Source organism: Vipera ursinii, assembly GCF_947247035.1.
Source record: "Vipera ursinii genome assembly, chromosome: 7".
NCBI lineage: Eukaryota > Metazoa > Chordata > Lepidosauria > Squamata > Viperidae > Vipera > Vipera ursinii.
In genome coordinates, this window is record NC_139521.1 from 74,913,076 (window position 1) to 74,936,320 (window position 23,245).

Below are 23,245 nucleotides of genomic sequence, written 5' to 3' on the forward strand. Positions count from 1 at the left end.
GGATGCTGTATGTTCCTGGTGGTCTCCTTTCCCCACTGTACCTGCTCCAATAGTCTTGTTTTGGGGCTCAAGTATCTGCTGAATCCCTCTGTTCATGAAAAAGAGGAAGGAAGGAAGGAAGGAAGGAAGGAAGGAAGGAAGGAAGGAAGGAAGGGAGGGAGGGAGGGAGGGAGGGAGGGAGGGAGGGAGGGAGAAACTAACAAAGCAAGGAAAGGGACAGAAGAAGAGAAGAGGGAAGAGGAGGAAGGGAGTGAAAGAGGGAGAAGGGGAAGGAAGGGAGGGAGAGAGGGAGGGAGAGGGAGGGGGAAGAAAGGAGGAAGAGAAAAGAACAAAGCAAGGAAAGGAATGGAAGAAGAGAGGGAAGAGGAGGCAGGGAATGAAAGAGGGAGAAAGGGAAGGAAGGGAGGGAGGGAGGGAGGGAGGGAGGGAGGGAAAGAAGCTAGGAAGGGGAGGGAGGGAGGAAGGAAGGAAGGAAGGAAGGAAGGGGAAAGAAGGAAGGAAGATGTGTAGTTTGACTTGTCCTGAGTTATGGTTAAGCGAGCTCAATTCACACAACCTCCTGTCCCTTAAAGTCAGTCTCATTCCCAGACTCTGTCAGGCACAAAGAATTAGGACCACGCAGAAATAAGTCCAAGTTAAGCTGACCTATTGCTCAGGCCTACACACAACCATCTCATCAACTGAGGGGGCAGCACTAAATTGGCACTCGGTGAGAATTGAGGGAATTCCAGAGGGGTTGGATGCAGCTCCACTTGTGAGAATGTAATGACTCCGGGCTGATTCCCCTCTTGACTCCACCACCCTCAAGCTCTGCCGGTCCTTTTCTTGTGTGCTTTGAGTTAAGAAGCCCCTGTGGGGTGGGGTGGCTCTTAAAACCAATAGTTGATTGCTCCACCTTCCTATTTGCGGTGTTTTGATATCTGTTCTGCGGCTAGAGCGGTCAGGTTGCTCCCGGATTCTGCCCAAACCAGTGGCTCCCTCTTTGGATGAGGTAACCATCTGCCCCGGCAAGGGCCAAGCGGTTGTAACTGAAGAAATGGGCGGGGGGGGGGGTGTTGTTTAAGAACGGTGCTGTTTTATCTTGCAGCCAGAGAGCACGTCTGCTCCACATTGCCCAGCCTGTGCTTTCCAGTTCTGCTTCGTTGGCATCCCTTTATCTCCCACTGCAATTTAGCAGAAACTGCCACAATAGCATTTTAAAGACGGGCTTGGCAGTTCGTTACTTCTGCGCAAGAGATAAAGGCGCTCTGGGAAAGCTGGCTGGCTGGTAACCAGGTTTTGTGTGTGTGTGTGTGAGAGAGAGATGGGGGGAGAAGAGAGAAAGAGGAATAGAGGAACATGAGAGAAAGGAAGAGAGAGAAAAGGGGGAGAGAAAAAGAAGAGGAGAGGGAGGAAGAGACGAGAGAAAATGAGGGAGAAATTGGGAGAAAGAGAGGAGAGAAAGGGAGAGAGAGAAAGAAAGGGAAAGAGAGGGAGAAAGAGAGAAGAGGGAAAGAGGAAGAGAAAGAGGGAGAAAGAGAGAGAGAAAAGGGGGAGAGAGAGAAAAAGAGAAGAGAGGGAGAAAGAGAGAAAACAAGGGAAAAAGAGGGAGAAAGAGAGGAGAGAAAGGGAGAGAGAGAAAGAAAGGGGAAGAGAGGGAGAGAGAAGAGGGAAAGAGGGAGAGAAAGAATGAGCGAAAAGGAGAGAAAAAGAGGAAGAGAGGGAGAAAGAGAAGAGAAAAAGAGGGAGAAAGAATGAAAGAAAAAGAGGAAGAGAGGAAAAGAGGGAGAAAGGGAGGGAAAATGAGAGAAAGGGAGAGAAAGAGAGGAAGAGGAAAAGAGAAAGAGAGAAGAGAGAAAGAGGGAGAGAGAAAGAGGAAGAGAGGGAGAAAGAGAGAGGCACCGGTGAGGCCACACTTGAACTAGGGCGTCCAGTTCTGGTCACCATGTTAGGAAGGAAAAAAAAAAGATGCTGAGATCCGGGAAAGAATGCAGAGAAAAGAAACAAAGGTGATTAGGAGCCTGGAGGCTGAACGATTGAGGAAACTAAATATATTTCGCCTAATGAAGAGAAGTCTTTGGGGGGAACCTAATAGCATCTGCCAATCCTTGAAGGGCTGTCACTGGGAAGAGGGGGCCGACTTAATTCTCCAAAGCACCAGAGGGAAGGACAAGAAACAACGGGTGGAAAAATCATCAGAGGGAGAGCAGCAACCTGGAAATAAGGAAGAATTTCCAGGCAGGGAGAACAATTAGTCAAGGGAACAGCTTCGCCTCCCAGAGTCGTGATCGCTGCGTCGCTGAAGGTCTATGGAGGTTCTCGGTCATCCAGGTCTCCCCCTTGTCCCCAAAGGTGCTTTTTCACGAGGCAACTGGACTTTCTCGTTTTTCCTTGAAGACGTTTCGCTTCTCATCCCAGAAGCTTCTTCAGCTCTGAATGGATGGTGGAGAAAACGGAAGGATTTATATTCTTTGCAGTCCTCTGGTCGTTGGTACTCTCTCTGTCGTTGAGGCGCCTTGGAGGCTTATCTGTGCCCTCAGGGTCATCTGAGTGGTGCAAATGGGTGGGGAGCCTTCTTGGAACTGCTGAAAGGACTGTGTTGTAGACGGGAGATGGTGTGTGTGTGTGTGTGTGCGTGTGTGTGTGTTGTCTCCCTCCCCCTCTGTTGAGGGTGGGCTGTTCAATTTTGACCTAGATGGCCTCTTTGAGCCCTCTTTCAAACCAGCGGTCCTCTTGGTCCACAAAGTCCACATTTTGCATTTTGCTGAAAGGAGGCAAACGACCAACTCTCTGCAAGGAGTATAAATCCTTCCCTTCCCCACCATCCAGTCAGAGCTGAGGAAGCTTCTGGGGTGAGAAGCGAAATGCCTTCAAAGAAAAGCAAGGAAGTCCAGTTGCCTCCTGAAAAAGCATCTTTGGCATATCCATCGCTGGAGGTTTATAAGAAAAGGTTGGACAATCATTTGTCCCGGGTTGTATAAGGACACCTGCCTTGGGCTGGACTAGAAGACCTCAGAGGTCCCTCCCAGCCCTATAATTCTACGCTATCTCGCCCATATTCAAAAGGCTGGATCTTGGACAGTCCATAAATGCCGTTTTAACAGACCAACATTTGAGTGGAAGAATTCCAAAACGACTCTGCCCTTTCATCGGACTGGATGAGTATAATTTATTGGGTTTTAGAATCGCATCCAGGTTACAGGCGTAAAAAATAATAATCACAAACAGCCAGTATAAACGTGTAAAATAATACAAAAATAAAGGTAGAAGTACTTTTATATATTTACGGAATCAAGTGGTGGTAATAATAAATACAAATCAGCCGAAAGCTTCAATCACACAGTTTCAGTTTAACTGAAGTTACAGTAGAGTTTGTAAAAATAACACAGTCTTGCAAACGCGCTGAAAACTAGTAGGAAACCTTCCATTTTGGCACCGGGTTAAAAACAAACAAACAATAGTTAGCGGAGTCGGTTACAACAGGGCACAAAGACTGGTTTCTTACTAGTTTGCTGAGGTACGTTTTTTCCATCATCTAAAAGTAGATTTCGCGATGCAGTTCCAACAACTCACAGTTTTATGTCTTCTCCTTCCCCTACAGCCCGGAGGGGATTCGAGAGCTTATCAGCTGTGCAAAATTCAGGAAAAAAATAAAAATTTCAAGATGCTTAAGGCCCCCAGTTGATGCTGCTGAAAGATAAAGAGGGTGGGGGGGGGGGAGAGAAACGCTTGGGTCGAAAAAAGGAGGAGGAGGGGGCACTGGTTGGGTTTGGCAAGGCTTCTCGGTCACCCCAAAATGAGAAGCCGCCTGCCAGCATCGGCGCCGTTTCGTCCGGCGAACACTTTTCCGAGTTCGCCCCGTCCGCTGGAACGAAACGGCGGAGGTGGCCGATCCAGAGTCAGCCTTTTCCGGCTGTTTTCCCCAGGTTTTTATCCCAGCAGCAAAATTGGGGTGGGCGGGGGCCGTAAGCGTGCCAATCTCTCAAGTTTTGCAATCTGCCCACCCTCCCGCCCACCCACCCTGCCCCGTATAACTTCAGCCACTTCTGACCACACTCATCCTCGTGTCGATAGGAAATAAAAAATAAAAACCACACAAACGGCTACGTGGGAAGTCAGCAAGCACGGAAACTCCTTGAGGACTGGGTTCGGCGCTGTTTGAGCCAGACGGCTGTGGTAGCCCGAGGAATCATGTAATAGCACTTTGGATGGGGAGTGTTTTGCAGCTCCAGAGGGCTGCTTTTCAGTGTTGTGCGTGTGTGTGTGTGTGTGTGTGTGTGTGTGTTCTTTTTAAAACAGCAGGCTAATTTTCTTGGCTACCACTCCCCAATTAAACGCCTATCAGCCCTGCCGTTCCCCTTCCCCTTCAAATATATATTTCTATATATAATAAAATAAAGAAAATTAGTTCCCCACCCCACCCCTTTAATAAAAAAATGCTGTCGGTCTGTTGAAGCAATTCCTAATGGGGGAAAAAAAGCCCGATTGTCTTCAAGTTCCCGACAGAATCAAGTATTATTCCGTTTTTATTGATTTATTTCAGTCCTCAAAGAGTTTTGAGATTCTCATTCTTTTAAAAGAACACCAGACAGAACCTAACTAAATACGTGTGCTAAATACGCTTTGCTAAGTTCAGAGTCCTTTCACCAAATGGTTTTTCGTTTTGTTTCCCCCCCGCCCCCCGACTTCAAAAGAGGGCGTGGGAATTAAGGACCGGGACGTCCAGATCGGGCGGCGGTTATCCGTAACGCCGCAAAACAAGGCACTGGTATGTCTCGGGACAGGATCCTCGTCGTCACAGTTTCAGAAAGGATTTTGGCTATTTAATTCTTCCCCGCCCCACCCATCCTGTTTTAGAGGGGGGGGAAATCATCATCATCATCATCATCAAATCACAGTTAAAGATCAACCGAGTTGAGGTAACGAAACAAACTAACGAACAAAAAGGTCCCTACTCCAAAAAGAGAGAATTATTCACGTGGTACCGAGATGGTGAAAGGCTTTGAATCTAAAATACGGTGATTTATTATTTTTTTTTAAAAAAAATTCTTCTATTTTGCATGCAGTACAGAATACATCCTTCTCTAACGTCTCTTCGCTTTCAGCTTCTGCTAAATGGCTGACTCGGCGGTGCCAGCACGACTTTTGACGCAACACACGCACACAACAGCAAATGGCCCTCGGAAAGATCGCCAACGGGGCCCCCGGAGAGGCGCATGGACGAAGCCTGTTCTGCACCCTAAAAATATATATATATATAATCCCTCGTTGTTCGTCGGACGCAGAATCGGAGCATCTGATTGAGCTTAAAGAATCAAGAGGGGATTCGGGCTATTTTCTGCGCGCCGCTGGGTGACGGATGCTGGGTGCAGTCCGATAAGCAGGAAAGTTTCCTACACAATGGGAACCGTGTGCTATAGATTGATAGCTGTCCTAAGAAGCAGCATGAGCAGTCTGCTAATGGGCATGAAATTCGGAGCAGCTAGGCACACGGCGACACTGTTGTGTTGGTTTCACGCACACGTGGTTTCTGTGGGTGAAGGACTGTGCTTAATGCGGTCCCTGGAGCAGTGTTTCTCGAGCTTGGGGACTTTAAAATGGGTGGACTTCAACTCCCAGAATTCTGGGAGTTCAAGTCCACCCATCTTAAAGTCCCCAAGTTTGAGAAACACAGCCTTGGAGATTTTTTTTTTCTAGGCAGGACCTCCTGTGTGTTTCCGAGTTCAGCAGAGCTTCAATTCGGCAAACCTACTTCATTCATTCACAATTGCACTTAAAACCTACTCTTCTCAATCGACGCAGAAGCGGAGACAAACCCAGACTACGCTGCCTTTGTCTCCGCTTCCTGATGCTGGGTAGCAACAAGGTTATTTCGAGATATATGGCTTCGCGGATCATTCGACAAACTATGCTACGCAAGAGGAGCCTTCCGTAAAATGTGGCCGGATGGGCGAAAAAAAATAATAATAATTCTCCACCGGCTTTCCCTAGGAAGCGCTGGAGAAGCCGGAGGTGTTTCGAGGATCACCCTGTTTGGATCTTTCCCCTTTCTGGATGTCCCAGTTTGGGAGATATAACTCAACCGGGAGGAACTCCAGGATTGGAATGGATTTCGCGCCAAGACCTGCACGAAGAGTCTTAGTAAAAATGGCGAGAATCACATTGGACAACCCTGCCCATCTCTCCAAAACACCTGGCCTTTTCACCCATTACAGCCACATGGACTTTCCATTCATGCTGCTCCTTCCTAAACAACTCCTAGCTACGTTACTCCTACCAGGCACTATTAGTTATATCTGAAGATTAACTAGGTTACAGCCATGCATAGATAAAATTCACAATTCTGATAAGGACACTCCATTCGTCTGCAAGAGGGGAGGGGCGTTCAGACCTCCGACAGAAAGCTTTCTGCGTGGATTGAATTAGGAACCACTAAGCCTTTACACTTTAAGGAAGTCACTTTATCCCTTGCAGACGACCTACGGAGTTTGAAAAAAACAACAACTAAAAAACTAACCCTAACCCTAACCAGCCACCGTAAAGTATTCCAGAGCTTGGCTGTTCCAGATCAACCGGGATTCTTTTTCCAGGAAGAAGAAAAAAAAAAGGAACGAATTAATCAACCCTAAGAGGTAAAAATATGAAACGGCGTGAAAGATTTTGTTTTTTCTTTTCGAAACATTTTAGGGATCGATTTTATTTTTTTTTCCACCCCCCCAGCCCGAAACGGACAGACGTGTTTTTGTTTCAACACGCCCAGCGTTTTAATAAGTAGCTGGGATTTCTTATCAGAATTAGGACACTTGCTGCCAATCTCCTTAGGTTGCTTAGGAGCAGCTTCGCGGAATACTTTAGTCTGTGTGTGTGTGTGTGTGTGTGTGTGTGTGTGTGTGTGTGCAGGGGAAAATAATTCAAAGACCATCATATGCTCTCAAAAATTTACGTTTCCCCCAGTTTTTTTTTTTTTGCTTTAGGGACAGTTTAGAAACCAGAGCATGTTAATTTTGAGCATTGCTTAAGAATGCAAGTCTTCTCCACTGCTCAAATTTACAAATATACTCTATTTTGTACTTGTCTTCACAATTTGGGGCAGCTGTCTAACATCACTTGTGTTCCTCCGTTTCTCGCTTTAGGAATCTCACGCAAGCTGCCATGTTGATTAGTAGCAGTCCTTAAGAACGGCTACGTCCCCTCATTTCTCGCTTGAGGAACATCTCCAAAACCTCAAATGTTGGTTTGGGCTCAAAGTCAATTGTGTTCCCCTTATTTCTCGCCGCAGGAATGCTAACCAAGCCACCATGCTGGTTAGCAGTGGTTCGTAGGAACCAATGTATTTGCTCATTTCATGGCTTAGGAACAACATGGGCAGGACGCTATGTTGGACAGTAGCATATCTGGTTAAAAACAGGCATGTTCCCCCATTTCTCGCTTTAGGAACATCTTCAAACCATTGTATGTTGGTTTGAGGCAGTGTCGACATCATTTGTGTTCCCTCATTTCTCGCTTTGGGAACACCACCATGCTGGTTAGTAGCACTCTCAAAGGACAGATATGTCCCTGCTTTAGGAACATCTTTAAACCACAATTACATGTTGGTTTGTGTTTCCCCATTTCTCGCTTTGGGAACACCACCATGTTGGTTAGTAGCAGTCCTTAAGGACAGAGATGTCCCTGCTTTAGGAACATCTTTAAAACATGATTACATGTTGGTTTGGGGTAGCTCTTAAGATCATTTGTGTTCCCCCATTTCTCGCTTTGGGAACACCACCAAACCACCATGTTGGTTAGTGGCAGCTCTTAAGGACAAATATATCCCTGCTTTAGGAACATCGTTAAACCACGATTACATGTTGGTTTGGGGTAGCTCTTAAGATCATTTGTGTTCCCCCATTTCTCGCTTTGGGAACACCACCAAACCACCATGTTGGTTAGTGGCAGCTCTTAAGGACAAATATGTCCCTGCTTTAGGAACATCTTTAAAACATGATTACATGTTGGTTTGGGGTAGCTCTTAAGATCATTTGTGTTCCCCCATTTCTCGCTTTGGGAACACCACCAAAACACCATGTTGGTTAGTGGCAGCTCTTAAGGACAAATATGTCCCTGCTTTAGGAACATTGTTAAACCACGATTACATGTTGGTTTGGGGTAGCTCTTAAGATCATTTGTGTTCCCCCATTTCTCGCTTTGGGAACACCACCAAACCACCATGTTGGTTAGTAGCAGCTCTTAAGAAGTGTTCCCTCAGTTCTTGCTTTAGGAACATCTTTGAACCCTCAAATGTTGGTCTGGAGCAGATCTAAAGATCATTTGTGTTCTCTCATTTCTCGCTTCAGGAACACCAGCAGACTATCATGTTGGTTAGTAGCAGTCCTTAAGGACAAGTATGTTCCCCCATTTCTCACTTTGGGAACATCTTCAAAACATTGGATGTTGGTTTGAGGCACTGTCAAGATTATTTGTGTTGCCTCATTTCTCGCTTTGGGAAAACCACCAAACCACCATATTGGTTAGTAGCTGTCTTTACAGACAAGTATGCTCCCCCATTTCTCGCTTTAGGAACATTGTCAAACCACGATATGTTGGTTTGGGGCACTGTCAAAATTATTTGTGTTCCCCCATGTTTCATTTTAGTAACATCTTCAAACCATGAGATGTTGGTTTGAGGTACTGTCAAGGTCACTTGTGTCCCCCATTTCTCGCTTGGGGAACGCCACCAAACCTCCATGTTGGTTAGTAGCAGTCCCTAAGGACAAGTATGTCCCCCCCATTTCTCGCTTTAGGAACATCTTCAAACCATGATATGTTGGGTTTGGGGCACTGTCAAGACTGTGTTCCCCCATTTCTCGCTTTAGGAACATCTTCAAACCATGAGATGTTGGTTTCAGGTACCACCAAACCACCATATTGGTTAGTAGCAATCCTTCAAAGCAGGCATGTTCCCCCATTTCTTGCTTTAGGAACATCTTCAAACCATGAGATGTTGGTTTGAGGTACTGTCAAGGTCACTTGTGTCCCCCATTTCTCGCTGTGGGAACACCACCAAACCTCCATGTTGGTTAGTAGCAATCCTTCAAAGTAGGCATGTTCCCCCCTTTCTCGCTTCAGGAACATCTTCAAACCATGAGATGTTGGTTTGAGGCAGCTCTTAAGATCATTTACATCCCTCCCATTTCTCGCTTTTGGGTTATCACCCCAAATCACCCTATAGCCTTTTCAGGTGGGTTTCCCTCAGGAACATAACAGGGGCTGCCAGACAATCACAGGCCCCGATTACGTTGCTCACAAAGGCATTTTGGGAGAGGTCAAAAAAGCAATGTTAAGGAACAGGAAATGCAGCTCTGGAAACGTTCGAACAGAAAAGAAATTAAATCCCTACGTTGCTTTTCCATCAATAGGCCCATTGCTGATCTCGGCACAGATTTGGAAATACAACCCCACACCCACCCCCCAACAAATATTCCTTGACCGTATCACATTTTAAGGTGCCAACCTCATGTGAATGCAACTTATATATTAAAACAAAAAACAAAAAACGAAACCAGCTGTAAATCTAGCAAAGGTGAAAAGGTGTTTTCTTGGTGACCAATAATTTTCAGAAGGTAAAGAAAGGTCTCTGGGGTATTTTTTTTCTGTACCGCACGGCGGGGGGTGGGATCCCGCCTTAGGTCTTCCGCTCGAAGAGATCGTGGTATTCCTGCTCGTCCAGCTCTCGATTGTACTTCTCAATCTCGCGATTCGCCTCTTCCAAGTAATCGTTCATGAACTGGTCCATCACTGGGGTGAAAACGTTAAGGAGGAGAAAAAAAAGGGCTTCCTGGGAAGAACCTGAGGAACGACTGAAGTGCAGTCCTTGACTTACGACCACAATTTGAGCCCGAAATTTACCTCGCTAAGTGAGACATTGGTTAAACTGAGAGGGACCTCGGAGTCCTAGTGGAGGATCCCTTAAATAGGAGCCAGCCGTGTGCTGCAGCTGCCAAAAAAAGCCAACCCAGTGCTAGGCTGCATTAACAGAGGGATGGAATCAAGATCACGTGAAGCGTTAATACTACTTTACAAGGCCTTGGTAAGGTCACGCTTGGAATACGGCATCCAGTTTTGATCACCACGTTCTAAAAAAGATGTTGAGACTCTAGAAAGGAGAGCAACAAAGATGTTCAAGGGACCGGAGGCTAAAACATATAAGGAACGGTTGCTGGAATTGGGGATGTCCAATTTAATGAAGAGAAGGACGAGAGGGGACAGGATAGCAGTCTTCCAGTATCTCAGGGGCTGCCCCAAAGAAGAGGGAGTCAAGCTCTTCTCCAAAGCGCCTGAAGGCAGGACAAGGAATAATGGATGGAAACCGATCAAGGAGAGAAGCAACCTAGAACTAAGGAGAAACTTCCTGACAGTTAGAACAATTAATCAGTGGAACAACCTGCCTCCAGAAGCTGCGAATGCTCCAACACTGGAGGTTTCTAAGAAGAGATTGGACAGCCATTTGTCTGAAATGTTTCCTGCCTGAGCAGGGGGTTGGACTAGATGACCTCCAAGGTCCCTTCCAACTTTATTATTATTATTGAGCTTGTGCCCTATTTTAGGACCTTTTTTGCCATAAGTTGGTAAGTGAATCGCTGCCATCACTAAGCCAGGAACGTGGTTGTTGTTCAGCGAACCTGGCTCCCCCGTTGACTCTGCTTGTCAGAAGGTCGCAAAAGGGGGATTGCGTGACCCCGGGGGAAACGCTGTGACTGTCGTAAATACGAATCAGTTGCCAAGTGGCTGAATTTTGATCATGTGACACCCCCCCCGGGGACGCTGCGACAGTCGTTAAGTGTGAAAAACGGGCCTAAGTGACTTTTTTTCAGCGCCGTTGTAACCTTGGGCAGTCAGAAACGGTTCTAAGTCGGGGACTACCTGCATTCTTACTGAATTATGCTCCAATCTCTCTCAGTCCAACCCTAACCTGATAAAGAGTTGTGGGGAAAAGGGGAAGAGGAAGGAATATTAGATTATATTCCTCACCGTAGGTTATCGATGAAAATGATGAAGGTGATATAGAAATAAAATAAGGAATGCCAAGCTAGACTGCAGAACCACAGGACGCAGGACAAAAGATACGTGGGTGATAATCCATCTTGTCTCCAAAGAAATTCACAAACTGGGTGCCGTTGTAGAAGTAGCCAGTTGGAAGCGGGTCCAAATGCCGTTTTACCTGGAATTCAGAGAGAGAAAGAGAGGGATTGCGGGATTGCGAGATCCCTAAAAACACACTCCCGTTGCAAGTCCCTGAATGTATATTTTTAAAACTTTAATCTGCATAGTTTCAATATTTTCGTTATTTTTCTGCCTTTTATAACCAGTGAGCTGCCCAGAGTCGCTGTATAGGGAAGATGGGCGGCGATAAAACTTGAATCAATAGAAGTATAAATAAACTGGGATCACAGGGGAAGCCAGCTTGTCTGCAAACTGGGACTTCTGAAGCATGAACCCCCACAAAAAACGTCCCTTAGAACTGGCCCCAGCAGAGACCAGCACAAACCAACATAAAGAAGTAGGGAACTACATGTAGTCCTCGGCTTACATCCACAACTGAGGCCAAAACACCCGTTGCTCAGTGAGGTTTGCTCCATTTTACGACCTTTTTTTTGCCAAAACGGTTAAAGGAATCACTGCGTCTGTGAAATGAGTCACACGGTTGTTAAATGAATCTGGCTTTCCCGTTGGATTATGTGCGTCAGGTGGCCAAAAGGGGGATCGTGTGACCCTGGGGGGGGGACACCACAACAGTCATAAATACGAGTTGGTTGCCAAGCAGCCGAAGTTTGATCACGTCGACCCTCCAGGACGCCAAGAGGGAAAAACGGTCCCGAGTGCCATTTTTTCAGTGCCGTTGTAAACTATCAGTCGCTAAATGAAACTGCAGTAAGTCGAGGACTACCTTTAGACAACTCAAGAGGAAGAACATGTGCAAAGTGCAAAAGTTCGGCACGGGGAGGGAGCACATTCTGTCTTTTTATCTAGCAGATTAAATTAAATAATAAATGAAGAAGGACAGACGGGAGGAGAGGAGACAAAATACAGCTGATCAACGGAGTCAGGACTCTAGTTGAAATGAAGGACTGTCTGTCTCCTTTATGTCCTTTATCGACTTTATTTTCCAAAGCCCCTGAAGGCAGGACAAGAAACAACGGATGGCAACTAATCAAGGAGAGAAGCCAGCTGGAATTAAGGAGAAACTTCCTAACAGTGAGAACAATCAACCCGTGGAACAGCTTTGCCTTCAGAAGTTACGAGTGCTCCACCACTGGAGGTTTTTAAAAAAGGACTGCATTGAAATGGGTATAGGCCAGGGGTAGGCAACCTTGGCTCTTTTATGACTCATGGACTTCAACTCCCAGAATTCCTGAGCCGGCCATGCTGAGGGGAAAGGGAGAGGTTTCCAAGCTGAGCCATGCTGGCTCAGGAATTCTGGGAGTTGAAGTCCACAAGTCATAAAAGAGCCAAGGTTGACTAGGCCGCTTTATGACTCGTGGACTCCCAGAATTCCTGAGCCAGTATGGGGGAACTTTGGCCTCTTCATGACTCGTGGACTTCAACTCCCAGAATTCCTGAGCCAGCCACGCTGAGGGGAAAGGGAGAGGTTTCCAAGCTGAGCCAGGCTGGCTCAGGAATTCTGGGAGTTGAAGTCCACGAGTCCTAAAAGAGCCAAGGTTGCCTAACCCTGGCCTAGGCCTAGGCCGCTTTATGACTCGTTGACCTCAACTCCCAGAATTCCTGAGCCAGCCACGCTGAGGGGAAAGGGAGAGGTTTCCAAGCTGAGCCAGGCTGGCTCAGGAATTCTGGGAGTTGAAGTCCACGAGTCCTAAAAGAGCCAAGGTTGCCTAACCCTGGCCTAGGCCTAGGCTGCTTTATGACTCGTGGACTTCAACTCCCAGAATTCCTGAGCCAGTATGGGGGAACTTTGGCCCCTTCATGGCTGGTGGACTTCAACTCCCAGAATTCCTGAGCCAGTATGGGGGAACTTTGGCCCCTTCATGACTGGTGGACTTCAACTCCCAGAATTCCTAAGCGAGCCATGCTAGGGGGAAAGGAAGAGGTTTCCAAGCTGAGCCAGGCTGGCTCAGGAATTCTGGGAGTTGAAGTCCACGAGTCCTAAAAGAGCCAAGGTTGCCTAACCCTGGCCTAGGCCTAGGCCGCTTTATGACTGGTGGACTTCAACTTCCAGAATTCCTGAGCCAGTATGGGGGAACTTTGGCCCCTTCATGGCTGGTGGACTTCAACTCCCAGAATTCCTAAGCGAGCCATGCTACGGGGAAAGGAAGAGGTTTCCAAGCTGAGCCAGGCTGGCTGAGGAATTCTGGGAGTTGAAGTCCACGAGTCCTAAAAGAGCCAAGGTTGCCTAACCCTGGTCTAAGGATTGGACTAGATGACCTCCAAGCTCCCTTCCAGTTCTATTCTGATTGATTGATACTTTTTGCCCCGCTCTGCTTACTCAGCTGCTCCTGCCCAGAAGCCACTTTGCTCACTTACATGGATGCTCTTGATCTCCTGGGACGTCAGCATGCCCCGGGTCTTCAAAGCTTTTCTTTGTGGTTTCTGCGTTTGGATGAGAGAGAGAGAGAAAAACTCAAGTTCAGCTTATTGAAAACCAAAAGGAAAACGAACAAACAGAAAACAACCCCAGGGTGGGATAAATGTAGGGTATAATTTAGGAAACAATCGTTTTGTTTTGACTGAGTTAAATGTCTATGGAGATCCTCACTCATCCATTTCACGGTTGACCCAAAGGTGTTTTTTTCAAGAGGCAACTGGGCTTTCTTGTTTTCCTTTGAAGACCTTTCGCTTCTCAGCCGAGAAGCTTCTTCAGTTCTGACTGAAGGGTGGAGGATGGAGAGATTTATACTCCTGGCAGACAGCCGGTCATTTGCCTCCTTTTAGAGAGCCGCTGAGGCCACTTGGAGGTTTATCTGTGTCCTCCGGGTCACCTGAGTGGTGCAAATGGGTGGGGAGCCTTCTTGGCTGCAGGATCTTTGCTGCCCTGGGGCCCTTTTGTGTTGGAAAACAAGTGTTGTGATTCCTCGCCAGCCGGTGCATCCGGCAGCTGAGTTTGGGGACTCCGAGGAGGAGGAGGAGGAGGGGCCTGGAATGACATCGGAGTCGGAGGAAGGCTCTGAGGAGCTCTAAGACTTACAGTCGGATGAGGAGCCTGGCCCCTCTACTCGCGCTCAGGCTGAGACACAGCTGTGTTGGGAGCCTGAGTTGGACGGTGATGAGGAACAGCTGGGAAATATCCAGGATGCACGAAAATGCCGGCAAAAGAAGCGAGTAGGACAGACGAAGGCAATGGGGCGGCTCCAAAGGCAAAGGAGAAGGCATTAGGAAGCCACGCCTGGGCTGAATTATAAAAAGGGAATGTTGTGATTCAGGGTCAGCCTGTGGGTTCGGCAGTTGGGTCGGACGACTCAGAGGAGGAGGGGGGTGTTGAAGAGCTTGCTGATGATGGCCTTGAGGCTCCACAGAGCCCTCAGCCGGGCCCCTCCCACCTGGTCACGATGGAGACCAAGCTGTGTGAGCCTGACAGCGTGGATGAAGATGACCCACAGCTGGCCCTGTTCAAGGACGCCCGACTCAGGAGGCAGTCAATCAGGAGTAAACAGAGGAAGGCAATGGGGCACCTCGGAAAGAGGCAGAGAAGCCACGCCCTGAACTGTTTAAAAGGGGAATGCATGGGAGGGCTGGTTTGCTGAAGGCAACCGCTTGGATAGTTCCTGTTTCATAGCTCCTGTTTCATGGTTGGTGTCTTGTCTTGCTCTGTTTTATGTTAATAAATTTGGCAGGCTTTATTCCAGCCTCTTGCCGTTTGTAAAGGGGTTGTCCCTGCTTTTGCTGCAGGGCCGGTAGCAGGCTGGTACAGAACAGGGAAGGTGTGAGAGGTGCTGGTTGCCGAAGGCAGCCGTTCGTGTTGAGGATCGAGTTTCTGCGGATCGTGTTTGTCTTGGATGTTGACTCAGGTCTGTGAGAATAAAAAGGGGATGCCTGTTTCTTGGAAGAGGGCTTTCTCCTGGTGAGCCTAACCAAGACTCACGCAGGCTGGGGACAGAAGAGACGGGCACAGCCCACCAGTTTGAGATGCAGGCAACGCAGACTCGCCCCTAACCACCTGTGCCCGTCTTCAACCACGAAGGCCGGTGGCTATCAAATATTCAGATTCCCACTTGGGATCTGGCCATGGAAACGTGGACCGCCGTTATTTCAGAGAGGACTGGGCCACGGAGACAGCCTGGCACCAGGCGGGGGCAACTTCTAATCCAGAGCGGTTTAATTGAACAGCTGATCCAGCACAACGCCCTTTCGGCTTTGATCTCCCGGCAGAAAAACTGGGCAGCGCTCAGCCGGATTCGAACCAACCACACGGCAGGTGCCAATGTTGGAAACAGAAATGGGGGCTGGGGGAATAATCCTAACTTTTGACAACGGAAACGGCCCACAAACTTTACGTCGTACTGCGACGGAAGCCCCCCTACCCCCACCCCCCTGGATCCTTGCCTGAAATACATCTTCTCGAGGGCGGTGCTGTCCAATGGTTAAAATGATCTAGGTACCCAGCCACGGGCTTAAGCCACCCCTAGTAACTTACTCATACTTAATTTAATGTTGTTCACAATTTTATGCATCACTCGTGCCGTGCGTTTTTTAAAATGGCTCAACAGAGCTGGTGTTTTATATTTCGGAGAAGCATTGGATACGCTGTTGGTTTTTTTTAACAGGTTTTTATGCATTTAATGCCGCCTTCTGTTACGCCGTACATGACCAAGGGAATAACCGGGGGGAGGGAATCTTGGCCAACGGCATAGAATCCAGGATTGTTGTTGTCTTAAACCAGCTAACTTTTCTCTGTTGAAGAATTCGTATCGTGACAGGAGGGAAGAAAAATGTTTTAGAAACGGCAGCCTAGACTGATGCTCACCCTTGGCAGCCTGATACATTTTTAAAGGACTTGGCATAGATATCAAAGACCCAGAAATCAAGCATTCCATCTGACGAATGTTCCACCGATCAATTTTCATGCGATGTTCGGAACCGATACACATTAATTAGGTGAATCACGGATGCGGATTGGGGCGGTTGATGAATTTTAAGATGCTTTAAATGTCAAGCTTCCGAAGAATCCTTTTTCCCATGTGCGAACTGGATGGCACACCTAGCTAGACTGTGTGGGCTTGCGCTTAAGATATTTGTCTGTGCGCCCACCAATGCAGATAACGGGACTTTCCACTTTGCTTCGATGCATACGGAACAGTGGGGGTGGAGTGGGGGTGTTTGGTTTTTATTCTCCACCCCCACCCCCCACATCTGCTGGGTGGTTGCAGCAGGTTTTGGTCAATTCCCATGACCCTGGGACACTGTGACCATCATAAATATGAATCAGTTGCCAAGCATCTGAATGTAAATCACAAGAACCTGGAGATGCTGCAACATCCAAGCTGATCGGCTCTTCTTCTGGGCTCAGCGGAAGTCCCAGGATCAGCGCTGAGCTCCAGCTGGATCCTGGCGCTGATCCTGCCGCTTCTGCTGAGCCCTGACAGCCCTGAAGAAGCGCTAATTCTGGCACTTCCGCTGAGCCCCGACAGCCCTGCAGCTCCAGCTGTCTCTCGCTCAGGCTTGTGGTTCAGCTCATTCCCTTCCCCCACTACCCCTTTTCTAGGATGGTCGCGTACCACCTGCCAGGTGCCAATGTACCACAGGTGGTACCCGTACCACTGGTTGAAAAGCCCTGATCTAATATTCAGGTGTCTGTCAAAGAGAGGGGTCCATCTATTCTCTAAAGCACCCAAGGGCAGGACAAGACGTAACAGGTGGATCTAAGCTCAGGAAGATCTTCAGCCCATGCAACATAGGTGCACCCTTCAAATATGAGAATACACTAAGGCAGAAGCTTGTCCGCCCCAAGGATAAAACACCCAGACACAAACTGAGCAAAGTGGTATATATGCAGTACAGTGCAGTGAGCCCATGGGCAGATCTGCACATTGGGGAAACAAAACAGCCACTTCATAAACGCATGGCACAACATAGGAGATCGGCGCTTCTTCTGGGCTCAGACCATCCTAGAGAAGTGGTAGCGGGGGTGGGGAATGAGCTACTCATCCGATTCCTCATCACCGTCCAACTCAGGCTCCCAGCACAGCTGTGTCTCAGCCTGAGCGCGAGTAGAGGGGCCAGGTTCCTCGTCCGATTGTAAGTCTTGGAGCTCCTCAGAGCCTTCCTCCGACTCTGATGTCACTCCAGGCCCCTCCTCCTCCTCCTCCTCCTCCTCCTCCTCCTCCTCGGAGTCCCCAGACTCAGCTGCCGGATTCACCGGCTGGCGAGGAATCGCAACACATCCTCACCTGTTTGGCCGTCTGCCTCAGCCAGTCCTTGATGTCGTCTTCTTTGAGGGAGCATCCCACGAAGACCAGGAAACATTCCTGCGATCCAGGGTGGTCCCGGTTCTCGGTTCTGGAGTCAGGAGGGGCAGGCAGGGGCCCCTCCAGGACGGGTACCAGGCTTAAGGTGTTGGAAGATGTGTTGTGACACACTTCAATCATCCGGTCAGTATCTGCACCAAAGAAAGGCAAAGGGTGAGGGTGGTATTAATGGCTGGTGGTTTTTTTCTTCAGTGAGTGGGGGGGGGCGCGGTCCTGAGGTGCTCAAGAGCCACAAAGGTCCCACCTCCACTTAACGCTAGCAAAAATAAATACCAGTCGGGAATAACAATTAATACGATAGTTCAGCTATTGGTCCGAAATGATATAAAGTCTCCCGCTTGAGCAGCGGGGGTTGGACTAGAAGACCTCCCAAGGTCCCTTCCAACTCGGTCGTTCTATTAATTGATCAGATCTGAAATGCTGTTAACTTGTGTAAACGTGCAAGAAGCAACACAATCGAAGGCGGAGGAAAAATCCATTCTCTGGTTCAATAAACAAACAAACATTTATTTATTTACTCTGGGCGCTGGGCAACCAGATTGTTATTTATGGCTGTTTGTACTGTCCTGCAGTTTTGGGATAGTTTTGCCAAAAGCTGGCATTTCTTTCTGACTTTCAGGCCATTTTGGTCTAGTGGTTAAAGCAGCAGCTACAAAATTGGGAAGGCGCGGGTTCGAGTCCTGATTTAGCCATGAAAGCCAGTTGGGTGACTTTGGGCCAATCACCAGGAGACGGTGAGTTCTAGTCCCGCCTTAGGCATGAAAGCTAGCTGGGTGACTTTGGGCCAATCACCAGGAGACGGTGAGCTCTAGTCCCGCCTTAGGCATGAAAGCCAGCTGGGTGACTTTGGGCCAATCACCAGGAGACGGTGAGTTCTAGTCCCGCCTTAGGCATGAAAGCCAGCTGGGTGACTTTGGGCCAATCACCAGGAGACGGTGAGTTCTAGTCCCGCCTTAGGCATGAAAGCCAGCTGGGTGACTTTGGGCCAATCACCAGGAGACGGTGAGTTCTAGTCCCGCCTTAGGCATGAAAGCCAGCTGGGTGACTTTGGGCCAATCACCAGGAGATGGTGAGTTCTAGTCCCGCCTTAGGCATGAAAGCCAGCTGGGTGACTTTGGGCCAATCACCAGGAGACGGTGAGTTCTAGTCCCGCCTCAGCCATGAAAGCCAGCTGGGTGACTTTGGGCCAATCACCAGGAGACGGTGAGTTCTAGTCCCGCCTTAGGCATGAAAGCCAGCTGGGTGACTTTGGGCCAATCACCAGGAGACGGTGAGTTCTAGTCCCGCCTCAGCCATGAAAGCCAGTCAGGTGGGCCAATCAGCAGGAAACTGTGAGTTGTAGTCCAGCCTTAGACATGAAAGTCAGCTGGTGATAGTACGTTTGCCGCTTTGAGATATTTGTAAAAAATAATAAAGGCAGGATGTAAACCCATTAAAGAAATCCTAGCAAACTACTGTTCCACTCAGTGAGCGCGCAGTGTTTGCTGAACAACCACAGATTTGCCTAACGACCACTGCAAAACAGGTCATAAAACTGGGGACGGTCACGTGACTGAGCTTATAACTGTTGTGCATCACGACTCTAATGGGCAGGCTCCATTATTTTTCATAACTACCTGTAAAGAAATAAGGGAAATTTCATTTCTTTCACTTCTGCAGCAGATAGATCTGGCAGATGTTTTGCCTGAAATGGTATAGGGTTTCCTGCCTGAGCAGGGGGTTGGACTGGATGACCTCCAAGGTCCCTTCCAACTTCTTCTTCTTCTTCTTCTTCTTCTTCTTCTTCTTCTTCTTCTTATTATTATTATTATTATTATTATTATTATTATTATTATTATTATTATTATTATTATTATTATTATAGATGTGCTGAGTTTGGGGGAGGTTGGGAGTTGGGCTGTTACCCCAAACTTTGCCCGGAGATTATCGCGGCTGTATAAAAAGCCTATTTCTGTGCTCCAATTACTTCCTTCAGCTCCCAAACTGAGACACCCATTGAGACTCCGAAGTCACCAAGCATAAATACAAGCATTAACACAGGTACTATCAGATGACAATTTGAAAGACTTGAGGATAAAGAGAGTGAGGTGGAGGCTAAACATTTACCTGAAAACTTGACTTTGCCAAAAATGTGGTAGATGTTTCCAGAGAACGGGCTCGATTTGTTCGATGACTTCAAGGCTGTTTTGAAAAGAAAAAAAAAGACAATAATCAGGATCAGAGCAGAGTGTTTCTCAACCTTTGGGGATTTTTAAGAGGGGTGAACCTCAACTCCCAGGATCCCCCGGTCGGCACTGCCCCCAAAGGTTTGCTTTATCAGATTTTCATCAGTCATTGTAAAACCATTTTTCTGATCTTCTTTCCACCTGGCCCGTAGCTGAATATATTGAAACCAAGTCTGAACAATCTTCTCATCTCGCAAGAGACTATATGGTTTCAAACACCAGACATTTCTTTCCAAACTTAAAATCTCCTTGTACGTAGTCACATCATGTTTAAAACCAACATTTATATTTTCTATTGCGTGTTTTGGGATTGCCCACAATGGTATCTTACAATCTAATTTATGTCTGTACTTCTTCCAAACCCTCAACAATGCCTGTCTTAAAATATGCACTCTAAAGACATTATCTACCTTCTTATCATACAACAAATATGCATGCCAGCCAAACAACAAGTCATGGCCCTCAAGATTTAATAATCTCTCTTGTGTCAAATTGATCCAATCACTTATTCCTGCTAAAGCAGCAGCTTCATAATATAATTTAAAATTAGGCATTTTAAGACCACCTCTTTCACGAGTATCCTGTATTATCTTTAGTTTAACTCGTGGCCTTTTCCCTGCCCATACAAATTTATTGATACCTCGCTGCCATTCCTCCAAATTAGAATCTTTCTTAAGAACCGGTATCATTTGAAATAAAAATAAGAATTTAGGCAGGACATTCATTTTCATTGCCCCCAAAGGTTGAGAAACGCATTTTTACCCCCAAGTGCTTCTGTACAAGCCAAAAACACACACCAGCGATGAAGACAACGATGGCAAGGGTGATCTTTAATGTCAAGAGGGAAGAATTTGCAGCGAGAAAAGCATTTTTTTTAAAGAAGTATATTCTAGGCTGGGCTGCAGTAATGGGAAAATAATTGCATGACTGGGGAGCTTTAAAACCAGAAAAATGATGGTAGACGTATTTCATTTGAAGTTTACCCAGGCTGCATTTGCAGGTTAACTGTTTCAGCCATATATTCTTGTTAGCCATTCCAGAGGCGGGAAATGCACAACACATGTGGCTGAAGAAATAATAATTTACCTTTACATTTGGCTGCAAAGCGCATTTTCTCCAGAGGGCGGTTAAACCACACACAAATCTGGACCATGGGAGGGAAAGCAGAGCCGGCTCTAAATTTCCCATCAAACCTGAAAGTGGGGGGGGGGCAATATTAACATTTTAAAAATAATAATGTTTGATTAATTTTCCAATTTTACATTTAAGTATTTAAAAAGCAACGCGGCGACTGGGTTAATCCGTCGTTCGATAACAAAATCTTTAGTGCAAGTCTCAGGTTACCACATCAGATATTTCTTCTCTTTTTCCCTTTAACGTTTTCTGTCTCGTATTCAAGCTAGTATGCTTCTAGTTATATCACCTCAATGAAAACAGAATTATTACGTTTATCAATAAATTTTTAGCTTAGACGTAACCTTAATCGCATTCAATCTTCATAAACAATTCATAAAGGTAAAGGTAAAGGTTCCCCGAGTGCTAGTCGTTTCCGACTCTAGCGGCCGGTGCTCATCTCCGTTTCAAAGCCGAAGAGCCAGCGCTTGTCCGAGGACGTCTCCGTGGTCATGTGGCCGGCATGACTAGACGCCAAAGGCGCACGGAACGCTGTTCCCTTCCCACCGGAGTGGTCCCTATTTTTCTACTTGCATTTTTACGTGCTTTCGAACTGCTAGGTTGGCAGAAGCTGGGACGAGTAACAGGCGCTCACTCTGCTACGCGGCACTCGGGATTCGACCTGCCAAACTGCCGACCTTCTGATCGACAAGCTCAGCGTCCTAACGCCACCGCATCCCTAAACAATTCATATCCTGCTATTAATTTTGGCCCAATTTTTAGTCTCTCATCCATATTCCAATTTAACCTTGGATATTTATAATCTTCAGACTTTGGGTAACCGAGATTTCCCTTGTCTCAATTCGTAACAAAATAAAGCTATCCAAGATACACATTTCCTCTGTTCGAATGCAATCTTGTTCTATTTCCTAAAGCTTATCTATTTCCCACCGTATTAAATCATCTACTTAATAATACAAAAAGTTTTGCTTTTCGAGGAGAAAAGCAGCTGAAGAGGAGATAATGAATGTGAGGTCACAGAAAATATATGCTGTCTGGATTTGTCCGCTTTGAGCACTTAGGCACGCATGTTAAAAAGAGCATGAAATCTGGGAAGGCTATAAAAGCTGATCTCATGATCCTCGGGACGTTGCAACTGTCATAGCCACATGCCAGTTGCCAAGCGCCTGAATTCTGATCACGTAACTGTGGGAATTCTGCGATGGTCGTAAGTGTGAGGACCGATCAGACGTGACTTTTACAGTATTGTCGTAGCTTTGAATGGCCGCTAAACGAATGACTGTTAAGTCAAGCACGACCTATAGTTAGTTCTGTCTGACTGCACCTGGTTTGCTCTCAGCTCGAGACTATAAGTCCTTAATGTAGGCTGCCCGAGCAAGTCGTTAATTTTTCTCGAAGTGAAGTAAAAAGAGGCTTTCGGAGTGCGTTAAATGTGTGCACCTCATAACAGAACACAAAAGAAGAAGAAGAAATATGCAACTTCACAAGATCACATAAACATTGCGAGAGGAGTTCCAGATGTGCTGGATTCCAGCTGGGAGGGCAGGGCCCGAGGGAGGGGAAATTAAGCTTTGCAAATAGCGGAGGAGAAAAATTCCTAAAAATTCGTATCCAAAAGGCTCTGCTTAAGTTAACGGGAGTGCCTTCTGGGAAGCCTAAAGTAAGATAAGACATTAGCATTAATTAAAGGGGAGGAAAATTAATGGCAATTAAGTAGGGAGAGGAATCCTCTAAAGCAGGGGTCTCCCAAACACGGCGACTTTTAAGACTTGTGGACTTCAACCCCCAGAATTCCTTCAGCCAGGAGGAATTCTGGGAGTTGAAGTCCACAAGTCTTAAAAGTTGCCGAGTTTGTAGACCAAGCATGTCAAACTTGTGACGTCACCTGACGTCGCGCGACGTATCGCAACTTTTTCCCCATTGTCGGCAATGGGATGGGCGCGGTTTCGGCATGATGCATCCAGCCCGTGGGCTGGCAGTCTGACATAGCTGTTGTAGACCCTTGCTCTAAATTACCCTGGTTCTTATAAAACAGGGGTCTCCAAACTTGGCTGCTTTTAAGACTTATGGACTTCAACTCCCAGAATTCCTCCTGGCTGAGGAATTCTGGGAGTTGAAGTCCACACATCTTAAAGTGGCTAAGTTTGAAGGCCCCCTGCACTAAACGAAGGATTGTAAATCAAGGGCTATCTGCAACATGCATATCAAAAGACTTTTTGCCAAAGCTGATACTTGCCAGCCAGGATACATTAAATAGCGAGTCGCCAGCATCTGAGGATCGGAGAAGCTGGTTTCCGAAAGAATTAGCTCAAGGTCCTCATTCCTGGTGGAAAAGAATCAAGATATTATGGATTTATTAACATTTACCGAAATTTTGCTTTCACAGAGCCTTGAAGCAGGATTTCTAAAAATCGGATCTCTCTAGAACAGAATTCACCAACCTCTCTTGGT

At 47.0% G+C, this 23,245-nt stretch overlaps 1 protein-coding gene across 1 annotated transcript in view; it reads right to left on the minus strand.

Annotated features, from left to right (window-relative positions):
* Positions 1-4,653: 4,653 nt before the first annotated feature.
* The window catches only part of DNAAF9 (dynein axonemal assembly factor 9), a gene marked incomplete at its 5' end in the record, with an annotated part of 51,925 nt that continues 33,333 nt past the window's right edge, over positions 4,654-23,245 (minus strand). Inside the window, 7 exons of the mRNA XM_083367076.1 lie at positions 4,654-9,756; positions 11,086-11,179; positions 13,498-13,563; positions 17,358-17,566; positions 19,542-19,616; positions 20,747-20,853; positions 23,031-23,117. Of these exons, the coding sequence (XP_083223202.1) occupies positions 9,644-9,756; positions 11,086-11,179; positions 13,498-13,563; positions 17,358-17,566; positions 19,542-19,616; positions 20,747-20,853; positions 23,031-23,117 (751 nt within the window). The 3' untranslated portion in view covers positions 4,654-9,643. The remainder of the gene's footprint in view (positions 9,757-11,085; positions 11,180-13,497; positions 13,564-17,357; positions 17,567-19,541; positions 19,617-20,746; positions 20,854-23,030; positions 23,118-23,245) is intronic.